The 15,835-nt window shown below is 42.0% G+C and overlaps 1 protein-coding gene across 1 annotated transcript; it reads left to right on the plus strand.

The window, feature by feature from the left end:
- Positions 1-1,341: 1,341 nt before the first annotated feature.
- LPL (lipoprotein lipase) lies at positions 1,342-11,955 on the plus strand (the record flags this gene model as incomplete). Its single annotated transcript, XM_017739347.1, has 9 exons — positions 1,342-1,620; positions 1,735-1,914; positions 2,529-2,640; positions 4,498-4,731; positions 4,972-5,214; positions 6,322-6,442; positions 7,311-7,493; positions 8,670-8,774; positions 9,726-11,955. Coding segments are annotated over 9 exons (1,503 nt in total), but the record flags the coding sequence as incomplete, so codon positions are not given.
- Between the last annotated feature and the right edge of the window lie 3,880 nt (positions 11,956-15,835).

Genomic DNA, 15,835 nt, shown 5'->3' on the forward strand with positions numbered 1-15,835 from the left:
AGTTTCTCAGAGGCTTGTATATAAGCATTTGTTGCAAGGCTCTGTGCTGGTTTTAGACTTAATGCAGGAGGTTAGACCCTGATTTCTTGTGACCCTCCAAGCACAGCAAGAACTTCCCAGACTTTATAGAACTCCCTGAGGTGGGGTCAGGCAGAAGTCAGTGGCCTGCTGTGTGTGGTAGCTTGAATAAGAAGACCAGAAAAACTGTTTTGGAAGAAAATGAATTGTAAGTTAATAATCACCTGAGTGATGCAGAAATGCAAATCTACCAATTATCATAGAAAACCTCTTCTGCAAGAGGAAAAAAAAGAGGAGTGGGAGTCTGTTTTGCATGCCTAGTGTAAGGTCCTTACCTAGGTATTCCCCATGATGACTTGGAGCCAGTCATTAATGTGTGTTTAGGAGTTTGTGAAAAGTTGGTGGTCTTGATGTCAGGAAAGACCATGCTGAGCAGGACAGAACTGGCCTAAGTTCAGCTGCACTTGAAAAACAGGCAATCAATATTTGCCAAACTCAAGTTGCCAAACAGGAGCCTGGGTTTTAAAAAGTTAATTATGGGGTCTGCTGTATGTAGAGGCATTTAAGTGTTGAATCAGACATAAAAAGAGGAGACATTTAAGTTCCTTCCTGAAGGAAATAGTGAGTATGAAGCCTAAAGTAATTTCTGCCTTGGCAGGAAAAGGAGTACTTAAATTTTGAATCTGGAAGCTGGAGGGAGTGATCTTTGCAGGCCATGATATACTTTGTTACCACCAGTACAGGATCTTCACCTCCTTCCCCACCCTGGACTCAAAATAGCTTCAGGCAGAGAAAGATACTCTTCTGCCCTTATTTTTCTGTAGTTTATCAGATGACCTGAAAATGTACTTATTTTCAAAATAGACTGCTGGTTTGCTAGTTCACTTTCTCTGATGGGTGTCTGGTCTTCTCACCTGCTGTTTGTTGGTCAGAAGTTAGAACTAGCATTTTGTAAAGCAGTGGTGGCTTCACAGCTTTTAATGCACTGCAACTACATGGTGTTACAAAAGGCCTTGTTAGGCAGTGATTATTGATGAGGTGATGTGGAAGATGCACCACCAAAATATGTAATAGTATGGTAGTAGCTCTCTGCGTTCCTGGATGAGTCTGTGACTGTCCTGTGCAGTTTTCTGTACTCTTGTGATACTTAAGAGGTTTCCTGCTTAGTGTAATGGGGAAAATACTGACTCTTAAAATGCGTTCATACCTCTGTGACAGCTCAGCAGATTCTTACTGTTTTAGCAGGACCTTGGAAGGGGAGCAATTTTCATCCTTTGATTTCCTCTTTACATGGCTGTTGAGTGCTGTAGGAAATGAAAATCATGCATCCCATTTCTTGACTGTTCCAGATATCTCTCCAACATTGTACCTGTGCCTTCTGACTTTGTCCTAGTACTCCTAAACACTGCTATATGTTTTTTGTGCTCTTGCATAGCAGAAGCTGAAAACAATTTCGATGGAATTGAAAGCAAGTTTTCCTTACGGACACCTGCAGAACCCGATGAGGATGTCTGCTACCTGGTTCCTGGGCAGGTGAACAGCCTGGCACAGTGCAACTTCAATCATACCAGTAAAACCTTTGTGGTGATCCATGGGTGGACGGTAAGACGAAGTGGGAGGAATCTCCCTTTTAACCACACTTCTGATAAACTGTCCAGAGGTGTCTCACAGATATATTATTTCTCCTTTTTTAACTAAAATCCCCAAAATCAACAGGTGACAGGGATGTATGAAAGCTGGGTCCCGAAGCTGGTGGATGCTCTGTACAAGAGGGAACCTGATTCAAATGTCATTGTGGTGGACTGGCTAGTTCGAGCTCAGCAGCACTATCCGGTGTCTGCTGCATACACCAGGCTGGTGGGAAAGGATGTTGCTATGTTTATTGACTGGATGGAGGTAAGGCATGGAGACATGTCTCACATTCTACATAATGTCACAGGAGACAGAACAGCAGTGATGCAGTTGTGCTAATCATCTCCTGTTGGGACGATGGAGTTAAACTCTTGCAGACAGTACTTTAGCTGGACTGGTAGAATTCCAGCTTTAATTTACTGGCTATCTCCTGCTCAGAGGGCTTTTGTAGTGCATTCCAGAAACTTTACCTTGTGGTCTGTGGAGTCCTCTGAGCCCACAGTATTTCTGTCTCTATGAAAGACAGGTCCCTATATATTATACAGCAGCCAGCCCTTGGGAATCAGAAATGTGCCCTGCCTTTGGAAAATACTTAGGAGATCCAAAAACTGGTGGGGAGAGGGTGGCTGAAAATCTTTATAATACACAGCCCTGTTTTCTGTCCTTTATTCTGCATTCCTCTCAGCTTAGATTTTGGCCATAAATTAGTTAGATCAAGAAATCTACTATGGCACAAAATTATGATAGCTGTATAGTGTTTCTTCTATTATTCATGGCTCAAACAAAAATCCTGGTATTAACAAAATGGGGGGTTTTTTGTGTTTTCTGACATTTTTGTGTTTGGTTTTGAACTTCAAACAAATTGTTCTCTTCTGCAGGAGCAATTCAATTACCCTCTCAACAATCTCCACTTGCTGGGGTACAGTCTAGGTGCCCATGCTGCTGGGATTGCTGGGAACCTGACCAAAAAGAAGGTGAACAGAATTACTGGTAAGGAAACCTGTGACTGTAGAGTGGAGGGTCCTATCTCTTCCATACTGAAACATTATATTCCACTGAAAAATCACCAATAATTGTTGCTTGCTGGCAGTACTTTGGTTATATGTTCATCATTTAATGAAATATCAGGGCTGGTATTTCTTTAGTAGAACTAGAAAAAAAATTCAGAAAATAACAACAAAGGTGGTGAGTGAGAAACCTTTATTTGCTTTTTCACAGGAAATGAATGAGTAGGCCATGATAAAAGAGTTGTTTGGGGGGTGCGGTGGGGACTGACCAAATTTGTGGCTTGGAAAAGGTCACAGTATCTCTTGCAGCATGAGAAGTTCAGCTGGTTGTCTTTATCCAGGCAGTCATTTCTTACAGCTGATGGAAGCCATTCAAAAAGAACAGGACGTAGGTCCTGCTGCAGCAGTTTTAGTACCTGCAGAACTCTTTGCCATGGGATGGTGCAGATGCAAGAAGTTTATATCGGCTCAAAGGGAGATTGGACAGATAATCAGAAGAGAGATCCAGTGTGGGTTATTAACAAGTTAATCATAACAGGCTCAAGAAATATTCTAGGCTGGAAAAAATACTGTGAGAATTTGGGGAAGGGGAAGGGAGCATACATATACTTGCCATGTTGCTATGTGTGCTCAGATGTCTAAGGTGATTTTTGGAGACTGAGAAATGTGCTAGACAAGACAGAGTGTGTGGCTGCTCTGGGGCTGGTTTACAACCCACCACCTGGAGAGCTGAGCCCTAGCACTGATCTCAGTGACAAAGGAATTGCCAGCATCAGCAAATGAGGCTAAGAAAATTGCTCATCTGTGGTGTCTTTGTTGCTGAGAGAGCTTGGGAGCAGCATTTAGAAGGGAGCCTAGCTCCTGTCACCCTTTACTCTTTCACCTGAGCCTGGCTGTGATCCTAGATCCACAGGCAGGCTGAGAGGAGAGCTAGGCAGCAGTCACACCTGGAAAGGTCGAGTCCTGAGAGGTGGCAGATTAAAGTCAGGAGGCCAAAGCAGTAGTCCCTCTGCCCTTCCTTTCTCTAAGTTGCAGCTTTGTTGCTTTGCCAAATCACTGACATAGCAGTAGCCCTCTGTTATGCCTCTACAGTTGCTTTTGGTGCTCTTCCTTTCCTTGGGAAAAGCACAGGGAGCAATGTAATGTGGCCCCTGAAGCCCTCACAGCTGAGGCTGAGGCAGCTCAGACTCACTGGAGCTAACTGTGGGTGAACAGCACAGGTGCCTGTCCCCACCTGAGAGCTGCAGAAAAGACATGTCCCTTCAGCCATCTCTCAGGTAGTTGTCTGAACAGGAGATAGTACTTGTTCACTGGCAGAATAGTTCTGGGCTTTTTTGATGTCAGTGTTGCTGCCGCTTGACAGTTTACCATAATAATCCCCTTCCCCTTAGGTATGTAGAGAGTGAAGCCCTCATTTATGTTTCCCACTTGTTCCCCTGGCATGGAGTTGTCAGCAAGACTTTTCCATACTTCAGACACTTCAGATTCAAGTTCTACAGTTCTTGACAAGAGAGGAAGACACTGAGAAAATACTTAGGAGCTCGTTTCTTCCACCCACTACAGCTACACTGTAGCTACAGCTCTGAGGAAGTTCGCTGGGCTTCCTTCCATGTGCTTGCATACACTTTTATTTTTTTTAAACAGTGACAACATTTCAAGGTAGTGCATTTGATTCTCCTGTATACATGAATGTTATTTAAATGATCCCTCTGTAATGTCTGCAGGAAAACCAACTCAATACTCCAGCCCAACATGGCAGTTGAGTTTAGCTTTTGTTGTCAATGTCAGTGTCTTTGGCAGACAGTAGTATCAGTTTTTCTTTGTGGTTTGCCCCATAAAGGGCTGGATCCTGCTGGTCCTACCTTTGAGTATGCTGATGAACTCACTCGCCTCTCCCCGGATGATGCTGACTTTGTGGATGTCCTACACACCTACACCCGAGGCTCTCCAGACCGCAGCATTGGGATCCAGAAGCCTGTTGGACACATTGATATTTATCCCAATGGTGGAGGTTTCCAGCCAGGTTGCAATCTGGGAGAAGCACTGCGTCTGATTGCTGAGAAAGGCTTTGGAGGTGAGGTTGCTCTGAAGCAAGCAGTATAACATTCAGAGGGAAACCTGAATAGTCCTGCAAGGTGTCTTGTAGGGAAGGATGTCTGAGAGGCACAGGAATATGTTCTTTTAGGTGCTTTTAAAAGTCATCTGTAAACAGCAGCTCTGGCATAGTGGATCAGGCCTGTTGACAGCATTGCTTAGGGGTTTATATCATTACATGTGTGCATGTATACATATTCCACATTTTCATTCTTTCAAGATGTGGATCAGCTGGTGAAATGCTCCCATGAACGATCCATCCACCTCTTCATTGACTCTCTCCTCAATGAAGAAAAGCCCAGCATGGCCTACCGCTGCAACACAAAGGAGGCCTTTGAGAAGGGCCTCTGCCTGAGCTGCCGCAAGAACCGCTGCAACAATTTGGGTTACAAGGTCAACAGAGTGAGAACAAAGAGAAACACCAAAATGTATTTGAAAACCCGTGCTCAGATGCCCTATAAAGGTAGGTAGTGCCTGCTTACTGGTGAGCAAGACTGGTACTTGTGGTCAGCAGTGTGTCATGGTGGGCGTGTGCTGCAGATGACAATATTCCTGATTGGTGCCTGTGGTGAGCAGGGGTGAAGCTGGTCTATAGTTTGCCATTGAATACAAGTCTCAGAGAAAAGTGTCCTCTTACTCAATGTGTGGAGGTGTCGGGTAGAGTACAAGAAGAAAGGTATTTTGTAACAAGTTTCTGAGTAGCAAAAGTTAGACTTCCTCTGCTGCCCTATCACTTGGAACAGCTGAGTCTTCCAAACCTTTCAGTGTTCTTCATCCAAATGATTACTTCTTCTGCTGGGGAAATAATCAGCAGAACTCAGTCGGATGAGCAACTTATTTAAAGATATGCAAACATCAGATTTGTGGCTTTGGTAGTGCGCTTGCTAGAGGAGCCCTAGTCCTTGTTAAAATAGCACAGCACTTCTTGATTCTAGTTGCCACTGTGGGAGATCTGAGAAGGACAGTGCCAAGAGAACTGGGAGGCTTTCAGCTAGGAAAATAGCACTGGATTTTACTACTTTATTTTATTTTCCTCCCTAGCTTTGCCTGTACCCCATGGGATGCTTATAGTGTGCATTGTGTGATGGACCAGCAATCAGAAGGCACATTCCTGCAGTGTTAGAGCAGCTGCAAGACTGGTGTTCTGCTGGCATTTGGTGCTTTATCTGCAGTGTCAGTGGGCTGATTTTTTTTCTTTTGTCTCCTTTTAACAAGAGTCCTGTAAGAGGAAGGCTTCTCACTTGTTTCAAGTCAAGGACAGCAAGTCTTACACGTTCAATAGCAGGTTTGAAGGTGATAATGCAAAAACTGTGGTTATAGTGGCAGCTTGAATGCAGAGTTCAGTTGCAAGAACTGCAAAGGTGTTCTTTAAAGACGATTGCCTTGTTAACTTATATTTACCTTCTCACAAAAATAGTTCCCTGGACACCTGCAGGGAAGTAAACTCATTTTAGTGAAGTTGGCATATTCCAGCCTAGGATTTTCAGAGGTGAGGCAGGGTGATTTCGTCACCAGCTGTCTCTTTGGAAGTTGAGTTTTCCTAATGGCCTTTCCTTTTGTATTCTTCCAGTCTTTCATTACCAGGTCAAGATACATTTCTTTGGAAAGACTAACACAACCAAGACAAACCAGCCATTCCTGATCTCTCTCTATGGCACTCTAGATGAGAGTGAGAACATTGCTTTCACACTGTAAGTAGCTACAGAAACAACTGCAAAGTACTGTTGAGTTTACCTAAATTTGTTAAAGTCTTAACTGAAAAACTTGTTCTAGCTCCAGCTCCAGTAATCTTACAGGGTCCTAGTATCTGCTCTTGGGCTTGATCAAGGAGTTGCATTTGCTTCTGAAGCTAATGAACCAAATCTTACAGTAGCTCTTCTTGATATGACATCTGAAATATGGAAATTTGAAGTCTGACCTGTGACTCAGCCTAATAAGAGTCTTTCTAGTGCTTTCTTATTTTCTTTTCAGTACCTTTGTACCATGTTAAATCTTCTTAAAAGTAGACTAATGGGTTTGAAGACCTCAGTACAGAAGCTGAGGGAGACTTGGGATTTGCTTTCACAGCTCTGCAAATAAGTTTGTGTGTACATCCCTGGACATAAGCTGGCAGGGAATGGAGCTGGAAATCACCAAAGTCTGTTTTCTGCTCTGAGGAATGTAAATTGTTTATGGCTGGTGGTTGTCTGGCTTTCTGAGAGTCATCAGCACAGGAGAGGACAACCCTTGCCTGTCAGACTGTCCCAGGATTTTAGCAGCCTTGCTACAGAAGGATGTTCCTTTTGCCTCTACAAAAGCTTAAGGCATTTTTTTCCTTACTTCATCCATCAGTGATGAACCTCTGCAGAAGGATGCATCAACCATCCTATGCAGAAGGTTGCTTCCTTCTCTGGAGTACAAAAATTCCAGGTTCTATTGCTCCTTAATTTTCTTTGTCTGTCCAAGAGTTTCGGGGTTTTTTTGTTTGTTGGTTTTTGGTTTTTTTGGGGGGTTTCTTGTTTTGTTGTGTTGTTGTTGTTTGGTTTTTGTTTTTTTTTTTTAATCTTCTCCTCCCCACAGGCCTGAAGTCTCCTCAAACAAGACCTTCTCCTTCCTGATTTACACAGAAGTGGATATTGGAGACCTGCTTATGCTGAAGCTGCAGTGGGAAAAAGACACCTTCTTCAGCTGGTCAGACTGGTGGACTCCTTTTACATTTGACATCCAGAGAGTCAGAGTGAAGTCAGGAGAAACTCAGAAAAAGTAACTTGCTTTGGTTGTTACAAGCTATATTAGTTTTAATTGACAGTGCTTCCTGATTTCTGGTATCTCACAGGCTGGGACAAACATGTTAAGCAGTTACAAATTGGTGCAGCACTGATAATCAGGGCTCCAGTGGTATCAAACCACCATTTATATCAGCCAGGTTCAGTCATTTGCTTCCACTGTGATCTGCAATTTATAGTCTTTACTCCCACATAATTAATTTGTATCCTGCTGTCTTATCTACTTGAGGTTAGTTATAATATGCAGGAGTGTGTGTCCATGAACCAGCATCAGTGACTGTGTTTGCAATTTCTCTCCTCCTTTTTCATGCTGGGTGTTTGCATAGGTTTTGTCACAAAGAGCATGCTTAGATGGGGGTTTTTAGAAATCCTTTCAAAAGTGTGCTTTCACAAAAATTATTGCTTAGTTAAGTTGGGTTTTCTTAGGGGTTTAATACCTGCATGGTGGGGGAAAACAGACACAACTGTTGCTGGACATTGCTAACGCGTGAATGTTAAAACATCAAAGTCTGCACAGAAGTGCTTTGACATTAATCTTTTGAAATACTCATATTCGCTAAACATGAGCTCTGTTTGCAGAACACGGGCCTAGAACAGAGTATGTGTGTCCTAGGTATAGTATAGTAAATAATAAGTTCCTTCTTTGAATAAACAGGTCAGTCACTTGATCAAAGAACTGTTATCAGAGCTGAACAAATATAGGGGTGGGGAAAGTACTGATAAATAGTAAAAGCAAGTGCTCAGGTTTTCTGGAAATTGTAACCTACTTTGTTTGCAAACATTTGAGGAGTATGGCTTTCTTCCAAGTTCATTCACCTGACAAAAAACTCACGTAAAGACTGGTGCAAATAAAGATCCAAGAGACTTTGGGATAGAACTTCAGCTGTCTTAGCCACAAGATTTTATGCAGAGGATCAGTGAAAATTATGGCTGTGGTTTGATGCCCATGTATAATTCGTTTACCAGTTTTTCTTGCACAGCGTTTCTTTTGTCACAGAATTCTCTTTTAAAAATAACTTTCTCACTGGCTTGTGAAGTAGCAGTGCCCCATGTGACAAAGTATAAAGACTGTTTCCAAGCACCAGTCTTCTTTCTAAGATTAAAAAGGGATGTTTGGCTCAGTCATGTGATTTTTCCAATATTTATTCCACAGAGTGGTGTTCTGTTCTCGAGATGGCACCTCACGTCTCAGTAAGGGAGAAGAGGCAGCAATATTTGTGAAATGCTCAGAGCAACCCGTCAACAGGAAGAGAGCAGGGTATGAGTAATCACTATTGGTTCTATATTGTTTTATTACCACTCAAGTGGTAATAAAACTTTCCCATTAATTGACTTGTGCACTAGCCTTCTCAAGGCTTCAGAAGCATCACAGTCAGACTAACCAGAGGTTTGCTTATGGCTGGGGTAGCAGCTTAAAAGCCCTTTGTTTGCTTCTCTGCTGACCATTCTTGTGTGGTTGTTAGCATGTCTGAGAAGCAGGTACTAGTCACTGCCTCTCACAGCCACTCGGTGGCCAAGCTTGAGGGACTGTTGGGGAGGGTTACGGACAAGGCACTAGCACACAGAGGAAAGCATGTCTCTGTCTCAAGATTCCTTACGCTTACCCTTAGCTGCAGAATATTCAAACTTCCATACTGGGTCAGCCCAGAGCCCTCCCTCCTTACTTGCCAGCAGCAGATTTGGAGGCTGGTACTGGAATGGAGCAGGCATATGCAGGTGCTCTTCTTGGCACACTGCTTTCTGATGGCAACCATCAGCTGAGTGACTTTCTCAGATTTTCATCTCTATGGATCAGAGATTCTGCCTTTGTTTAATAGCCCTTGGTGCACTTTAGTATTTTTATCAATAATTTTTCTGACCCAGATTAAATGTGGGGACAGTCTTTGCCCTTTACCCACAAAAGTTTGAGATAGAGAAGTGGTTATATTTATTGTAGTTCAATTGCTGTGTATGAATGGGGACACTTCTAGGCTGAGATCTAACTGCATAAAAAGTGCACGTGCTGACCTTGACTCTGGGGCAATGACTTGGATGGGCCTTGAGACATCTGTGTGTGTATCTGACATAAAAACAAGCAGAAGCCAGGAGAAGCCCAAGCACATAGTTTATCTTCCTGTTAAGCAGGGAGTTTTAAAATCTTAATTCTCAAAAGTAAGACAAGTATCTTACATCTTCCTTATCACCTTTATATTTTATCTTTTTTCCACAGTACCAAGAAAGCCTCTAAAGAAAATTCAGCTCATGAATCTGCTTAAGTGACAAGAGCAAAGATTTTTCACACTGGGGAGGAGAAGAGTCTGTTCATCCCTGTGGACTGGATGTTCAGAACCAAATATATAGAAATATTTATCCGCTGCTGGATTTTTGCCTGCTATTCCTAGCTATTTTAGAGACTTCTTGTAAGAAAGTCTCAGCATATGAAGTTACTAACCATAACCATTATCCAAATAGTTAAAAACAAAAAGAAACCTGCAAAACAACATGCCAAAGTTTGGAGTGCTGAAAAGATACAAGTAATTTTGCTTAATCATGGTGCCTTGTGACAAGGTTTCTTGACATCAGATCATATATAGCAATTTTTTAGTATTTATTGAAAAGAAACAAAGCCCTGTGCTTGATTTTATTTTTTGCTGTTGTTTTTGGGGTTTTTTTGTTTTGTTTTGTTTTGGGTTCTTTTGGTTAGTTGGTTGTTTTTGTTCTTTTCAGGAGTCTTTTAAAACTAGACAGATTTGTTTTCTGTCTTGGCTAACTGAATTTTCAGGCAGTTCAGTGGGGAGAGTTCATAGTTTTCAAGTGTGTGTTTAACAAATAAGTAGGTTTCCCATGTGAAAAAAACCATCTTTGCTGTGTGTAATACTAGAAGGTGTCAGGGACTGACTTAATATGGGGATGAATTTTTTAGTTTGTGGTTATGAATGTATTTAATTGGGGGTAGATCCCAGTGGTGCTTAGCAATAGGTATGATCTGTTAAGCTATATACTTCTATGCCACTAAACCCTGTAATAAATAACAGCTGTAGGAGAAGGCAGCAATGCCAGTGTCTTATGCAGACATTTAATACTTTATCTATGCTTTCAGTTATTGCAAATGAAACTGTCTAGCCTTCAACACTGAAAATGGAACTGCAGAGGAATTGAGCTACCAGAAAATGCAGGAAACAGATATTTCCCCCCACCTCCACCTTCTCCCAGCTTGCTTGCATCATGTATGCCAAAACTGTCACAGTTTCTCTACTCTTTGTCAATGAGTGTCAGTCATGCAGCTGAGTGGCTGCTGTTTGCAGTTTTCAGTGCAAGTGAATCCACTTGATAGCTGACAAGGATGTTCATACTTCCCTGTACTGGAACTGTGACTGCCAGAGGACCACCTCTGTTTGTTTCTTTGCTGTGCTGGAAACTGTGACTGCCAGAGGACCACCTCTGTTTGTTTCTTGGCTGTGCTAGAAGCTGCTTAGCTTTCTGCCATGAGATGGAATTCAGCGGGAAGCAGGAGCCGAGTTAAAAGCAGCCTGATTGTGTGCTCCACAAGAAAGAGTGCTCTGAGAAACACTGAAATTAGCCACGCTGCAAGTTTACAAAAATAGGTATATTGAAGGCAGTCTGCTTCCCCGTTTTAAAGTAACATACAATTTTTCTAGTGTGCTGAAAGGTGCAATAGCCCTCTTTTAACTTCGTAGAGGAAAAACAAAATGCTGGAGAGGTAGAAGGGCCTGAAGGTAGGCACTTGGAGGAGTGTAATGTTAGCTATGTTGCTGGGTGTTGTAGTCTTTTCCTGCATGGGCAAGACAGCACGGAGATGGTGATTTCTCCAATATCATCCCATCTTAAAAGCAAAGAAAAAAATGTAAGTGTTTATGTGCACAGTTTGTTTCCTATTTCCAACTGTAGCTGCTAGTATATTTGGGGATAAAAGTCTTAAACAGTGCAATATGTTGGAATATTAATAGCTCTGAAATTGCTCACATTTGATTCCACATTCGATTAAACTACAGCAGAGATGTGATGAGTCATTGAGGGTGGGGTTGAGTATTGAGCCACTGCATTTGAGACATCTAAAAATAAATACAGTGATTTATTCCCTATAGTTTCCACATTTTGTTGCAATTTTCTCTTAAAAGTTAAATTCTTCAGAAGCAAAGTATCTGGACAGCTGTGCTCTTAATACAGGATCAAATACAAACACATTTAGAATTTGGATACAAAATAGTGAAAGTTCTTTTCATAAGGAAACATGGTTTAGCTTGGATGTTATTTATTAGCTGTAAATAAGATATTTATGGGTGTAAAGGTAGTTTGTATATATTGCTAAAGTTGCTGACAGTCTCTACATTAATACAGTTGTGTAGTATTAATCCTGTATATAGCTTTCAGAGATTTTTATCAACAAGCCACTTACATTGCATTTGTTCCTATGTGGTTAATACTTTTTTTTTTTTTTTTTAGAAATCTCCTCAGTTTTGTATAGAACAGAAACCTATGGTTTTAATAAAATTCTCAAACTGATACTGAAGTCATTAGTTTAATTTCAATGAAACAATCTGCTGTATACCTTATATGTGAAGGCCAGAGCCTATCCTTGAGTTCTGGGCTAGAAGGATGTAATGAGACACTGAAAAAAAAAAAAAACAAAAAAAAACAAAAGGGCGGCTTGTGATTGCTGCACTCCCCTCCCCGATTTCATTTTGGGAAATGCAAAACTCATGTATTAAGACATCAAGCAATCACTGTATGAAAGAAAGTATCCCACATCATAAAAGAAGTAGTTTTTCACCTGTAGTTTGTGGTTTTCAAGTTTCAGGCCCTTTTAAGAACAGTCCAAGAACTGTCCTTATTTTGAAAGGCTTGTTTCCCTTTTTTTTTTTTTTTTTTCCCGCAGATGTCAGAACTGTGCTTCTGCTCCATGTTTTGCCAAAATAGAGATGTTCTGACCCTGTGGGTGCAGGAGGAAAGCACCAGTCCCTTACCACCACTATTGCTTAAGGAAGGAACAGTGACAAGTCACTTTCACCCATGTGTTATGAGTGCAGCTGAGCTCAAGAATGGTTGTCACTAGAACAGTTTGCTCTGTCATACACAGCAAGACTCCACCCAGGCAAAGGAGGGGGATTGCTAGAATTAAGGACAATTGTACTGACACACACGTGGGGGATCATGTTAGGAGTAATTAGAGCAGTTCTCAGTTCACCTGGGGAAATCTGCTTCCAATGCTCTTCCTTTGTCAAAGATGACTGCTCTTTGACAAGAGTAGAGCTTAATTCCTTGTGAAAGCAGAGGGAAGCTATGCCATGGAAAATGGATGGTTGAAGAGGATGAAAGAAGAACTGGAGGGAGAAGGGAAGGGGGGATAGGGAGAATGCTGAGAGAATCAGTGGAAAAAGGAAGAACCCAATCTGCAGACTGCAATCCTTGAAAATGCTGGCAGTGGGTGTTTTAAGGCCATTGTTCTTTTCCCTGGGTCAGTGTCTGGATTAGGGGACTAGAAGGGCTCCTGCAGTTGTACAAGACAAGGCCTGGGATCACATCTCTTGAAAACACCATGGTATAACTATTCTTTTAACATCACAGCAGCCTCAGTATGCTAAATGTGTTACTAGGTAAAGCAGAAAAATAGTTTTTGTTGGGGGGGTCAAGAATCCAGGTGTCTCCTGTGAGCCTTTAGAGCCATCCCTGGGCCCCATTGCAGCTTGCTCTGCAGTACCCAGCCACATCAGAAAAGGTGATGATCCCTGCTCACCCTGCCAACTGTCTCTGGAGTGGGCTGGGAGGGACAGACTGTCCAACAGTCAACAAGTGGGTGGACAGACCAAAAGAGACATTCTTGGCTGCAAGTCATGCCTAGATTTTAATTTTCGTATTTAATTCTGAGAAATTTTTGGAATCAGCAATGACTTTGCTCTCCACAGATGTCTCCATACTTTTGCCATTCAGATATAGTTATGTGCCTGCACTTTTGTGTGTTAAGAACAAAATGTCAAAGCTTGCTGCTTGGGATGAGCAAGACATTGTGCATGTGTTGTTTCTAAAGGTCAAAACCAGATATTGAAAAAAAAGTTTCTGTAAGAGAGAAGAATGAAAGTAGCTGTAGTATTTTCCTTTTTGTTTACAGCTGTCATTGCAAGGCTCTCCATATTCTGACTGTCAATACAAACATAGCAACATTAAAATCCTCAGGTCCAAAGGAATCAATCCAGCTGCCATCAAGTTGAGATCATTCAGGAAAAACATTTCCAACTCCTCCTGCTGCATCTTTACAGAAAAGTCTTCTAGTTCAAATGTCTTTTGTAGCAGGTCTGGAAAGTCACCAGTTTATGCGTAAGTGAATAAAGGGATTAGCATTCTCCAGTGGCTGAAGGAGAACAAGGAAATGAGAAGAGGAAGGGAAGGGAACCATTTGGCAGAACATCCCATATAAAGCTTGTCTTAACAATGGTTTTATGTCCGTGTGTGGTGCTATCTCTGCACAGCAACACTCAGAATGCTTCCCTAAATCAGAACAATGCATCCACATCAGAAATGCAGATGCTCAATGGGGACCACTTTGGATATAGCAGGTGTTAGTGTGGGGGTGCAGTGCATTTTCAATGACGTAACCTCCCAACCATTCACGTCAGATAAACACCGTGTTCTTCGTTGTAGGCCCTTCCTGTGGGAAGTGACCCAATATCATCAGTCTCACTTCTTGCCAATGACACTGGAGTATCTGCTGCTGTTTATCACCCCACCACGTAGAACCATTCAGTGAGACGTAAGACAGCCTGGCCATGGGTTACTGTCCTCAAAAGAGCCAGGAAGTGAGGGCATGTCTCATATTGTTCAACCTACCAAAGGCTTTTTTAACCACAATTAGCTGTAAACCTGGAATGTTCTAAATAGTGGAACAAGGACACTCCAAATACAGAAATTAGGAGCAGTAAAAACAGATTCCCATTATAGGACAGGTTGAAAAGATGCTAAGAGTAATCACTGTTTCAAAAGAAGCATTGAAAATAAAAAACTTCCAAAGTTTTGCTTGTCAGGTCCTTAGGCTTTGGTCAGCCCTTGCTTTTTTCCTCTGGCAGGCTTCATTCAGGAGCTTTTGAGGTTTGCTCCCACTGCCTGAGAAATTGCTGCTGCACAAAACTCCCTTTGGAGTCACTTCTAATCTTTGGGATTAGAAACCTCTCCCATGAGTAACTGTGTATGTAAGGAGGGGGCTACCAGTCTTGTGCTTCTGGTGACAGGGCCAACCCTGCCTTCAGTGAGAGACCCAGTCAAAACTCCACTGAGGCTATGAAAAATCTTTTTGTTGACATTATGGAATTTTGAATGCTTTCCTAACACCTAGCACAAGATCCCAGATTTAAAATGAAAGCACAGCTCAAACTTTCTTGTCTTTAATACTCCTACGCAGTGTTTCCAAACTGAGTGCATATAATGTCAGGTCATGATCTGCTCAGGCACTAGGTTAAATATCAGCTCTGGATGACTTCTCACAAATATTGCCAGCATCTCTTAGCAGTAAAAACATTCTTATTTATGGGACACCAGAACAAACCTCATAATTGCAATGATGTAAATAGCACCCAATTAAAATTAAAACAAAGAAATCAACTAACAGAAAAACAACCTGAGAGAAAGACATGCACAATACACAGTACCTGATTTAATGTCTACAGACTTTTGTAGGAAGGTATGAGACAAAGACAATCCCAAGCAAACTCCATTGTTTCTCTTGCCCTTCTTGCAGGCAGGCATGGGCAATGGGAGCCATCTCAGGGATGCTGTCACATAGCTCCAGCTCACTGCTCTGTGTGGTGCACTAACTGCATATCTCAGGTGGTTTACTCCTTCCAGATCCTTGCCGAGTCTTGTTCAGAAGCCGGGCATGGTTATGCTGATTCTTAAATTCCTCACTTCTGCCAAGCTGCACAAAGAGAAACAACATAGCTAGAGTGGTTGGTTCCTGGATCTGAGTCAGGGAGCTGATCAGTTTGGCAGCCTTGATCAGCCAGGAGGCCTGACAGAAATCTAACTGTTGGAGAATTTTGTTATGTGTCAGCAATTTTGAGTGACATCAAAGCAAACTCAAAACAAGAAGCAAAAAGCAAGAGCAGAAATTCCTAAGAAAAGGCAAGAAAGAAGGAGGGGTCTTTGATGTTGCACCAGGTTGTACAGTACTCTACTGCAATATGGTGAAAACAACCATACCAAGACTTGAACAACAGGGCTGTTAAGCATTCCTTTGGTTTTAAATACACATTCTCTTGACATCAAGAAAATGAAAGTGTGCACCAGAGGCTAGGTACACACTTAAATGATTTACACTGTGTTGGTATCCAT

Source organism: Corvus brachyrhynchos, unplaced genomic scaffold (genome assembly GCF_000691975.1).
Source record: "Corvus brachyrhynchos isolate BGI_N302 unplaced genomic scaffold, ASM69197v1 scaffold547, whole genome shotgun sequence".
Lineage (NCBI taxonomy): Eukaryota > Metazoa > Chordata > Aves > Passeriformes > Corvidae > Corvus > Corvus brachyrhynchos.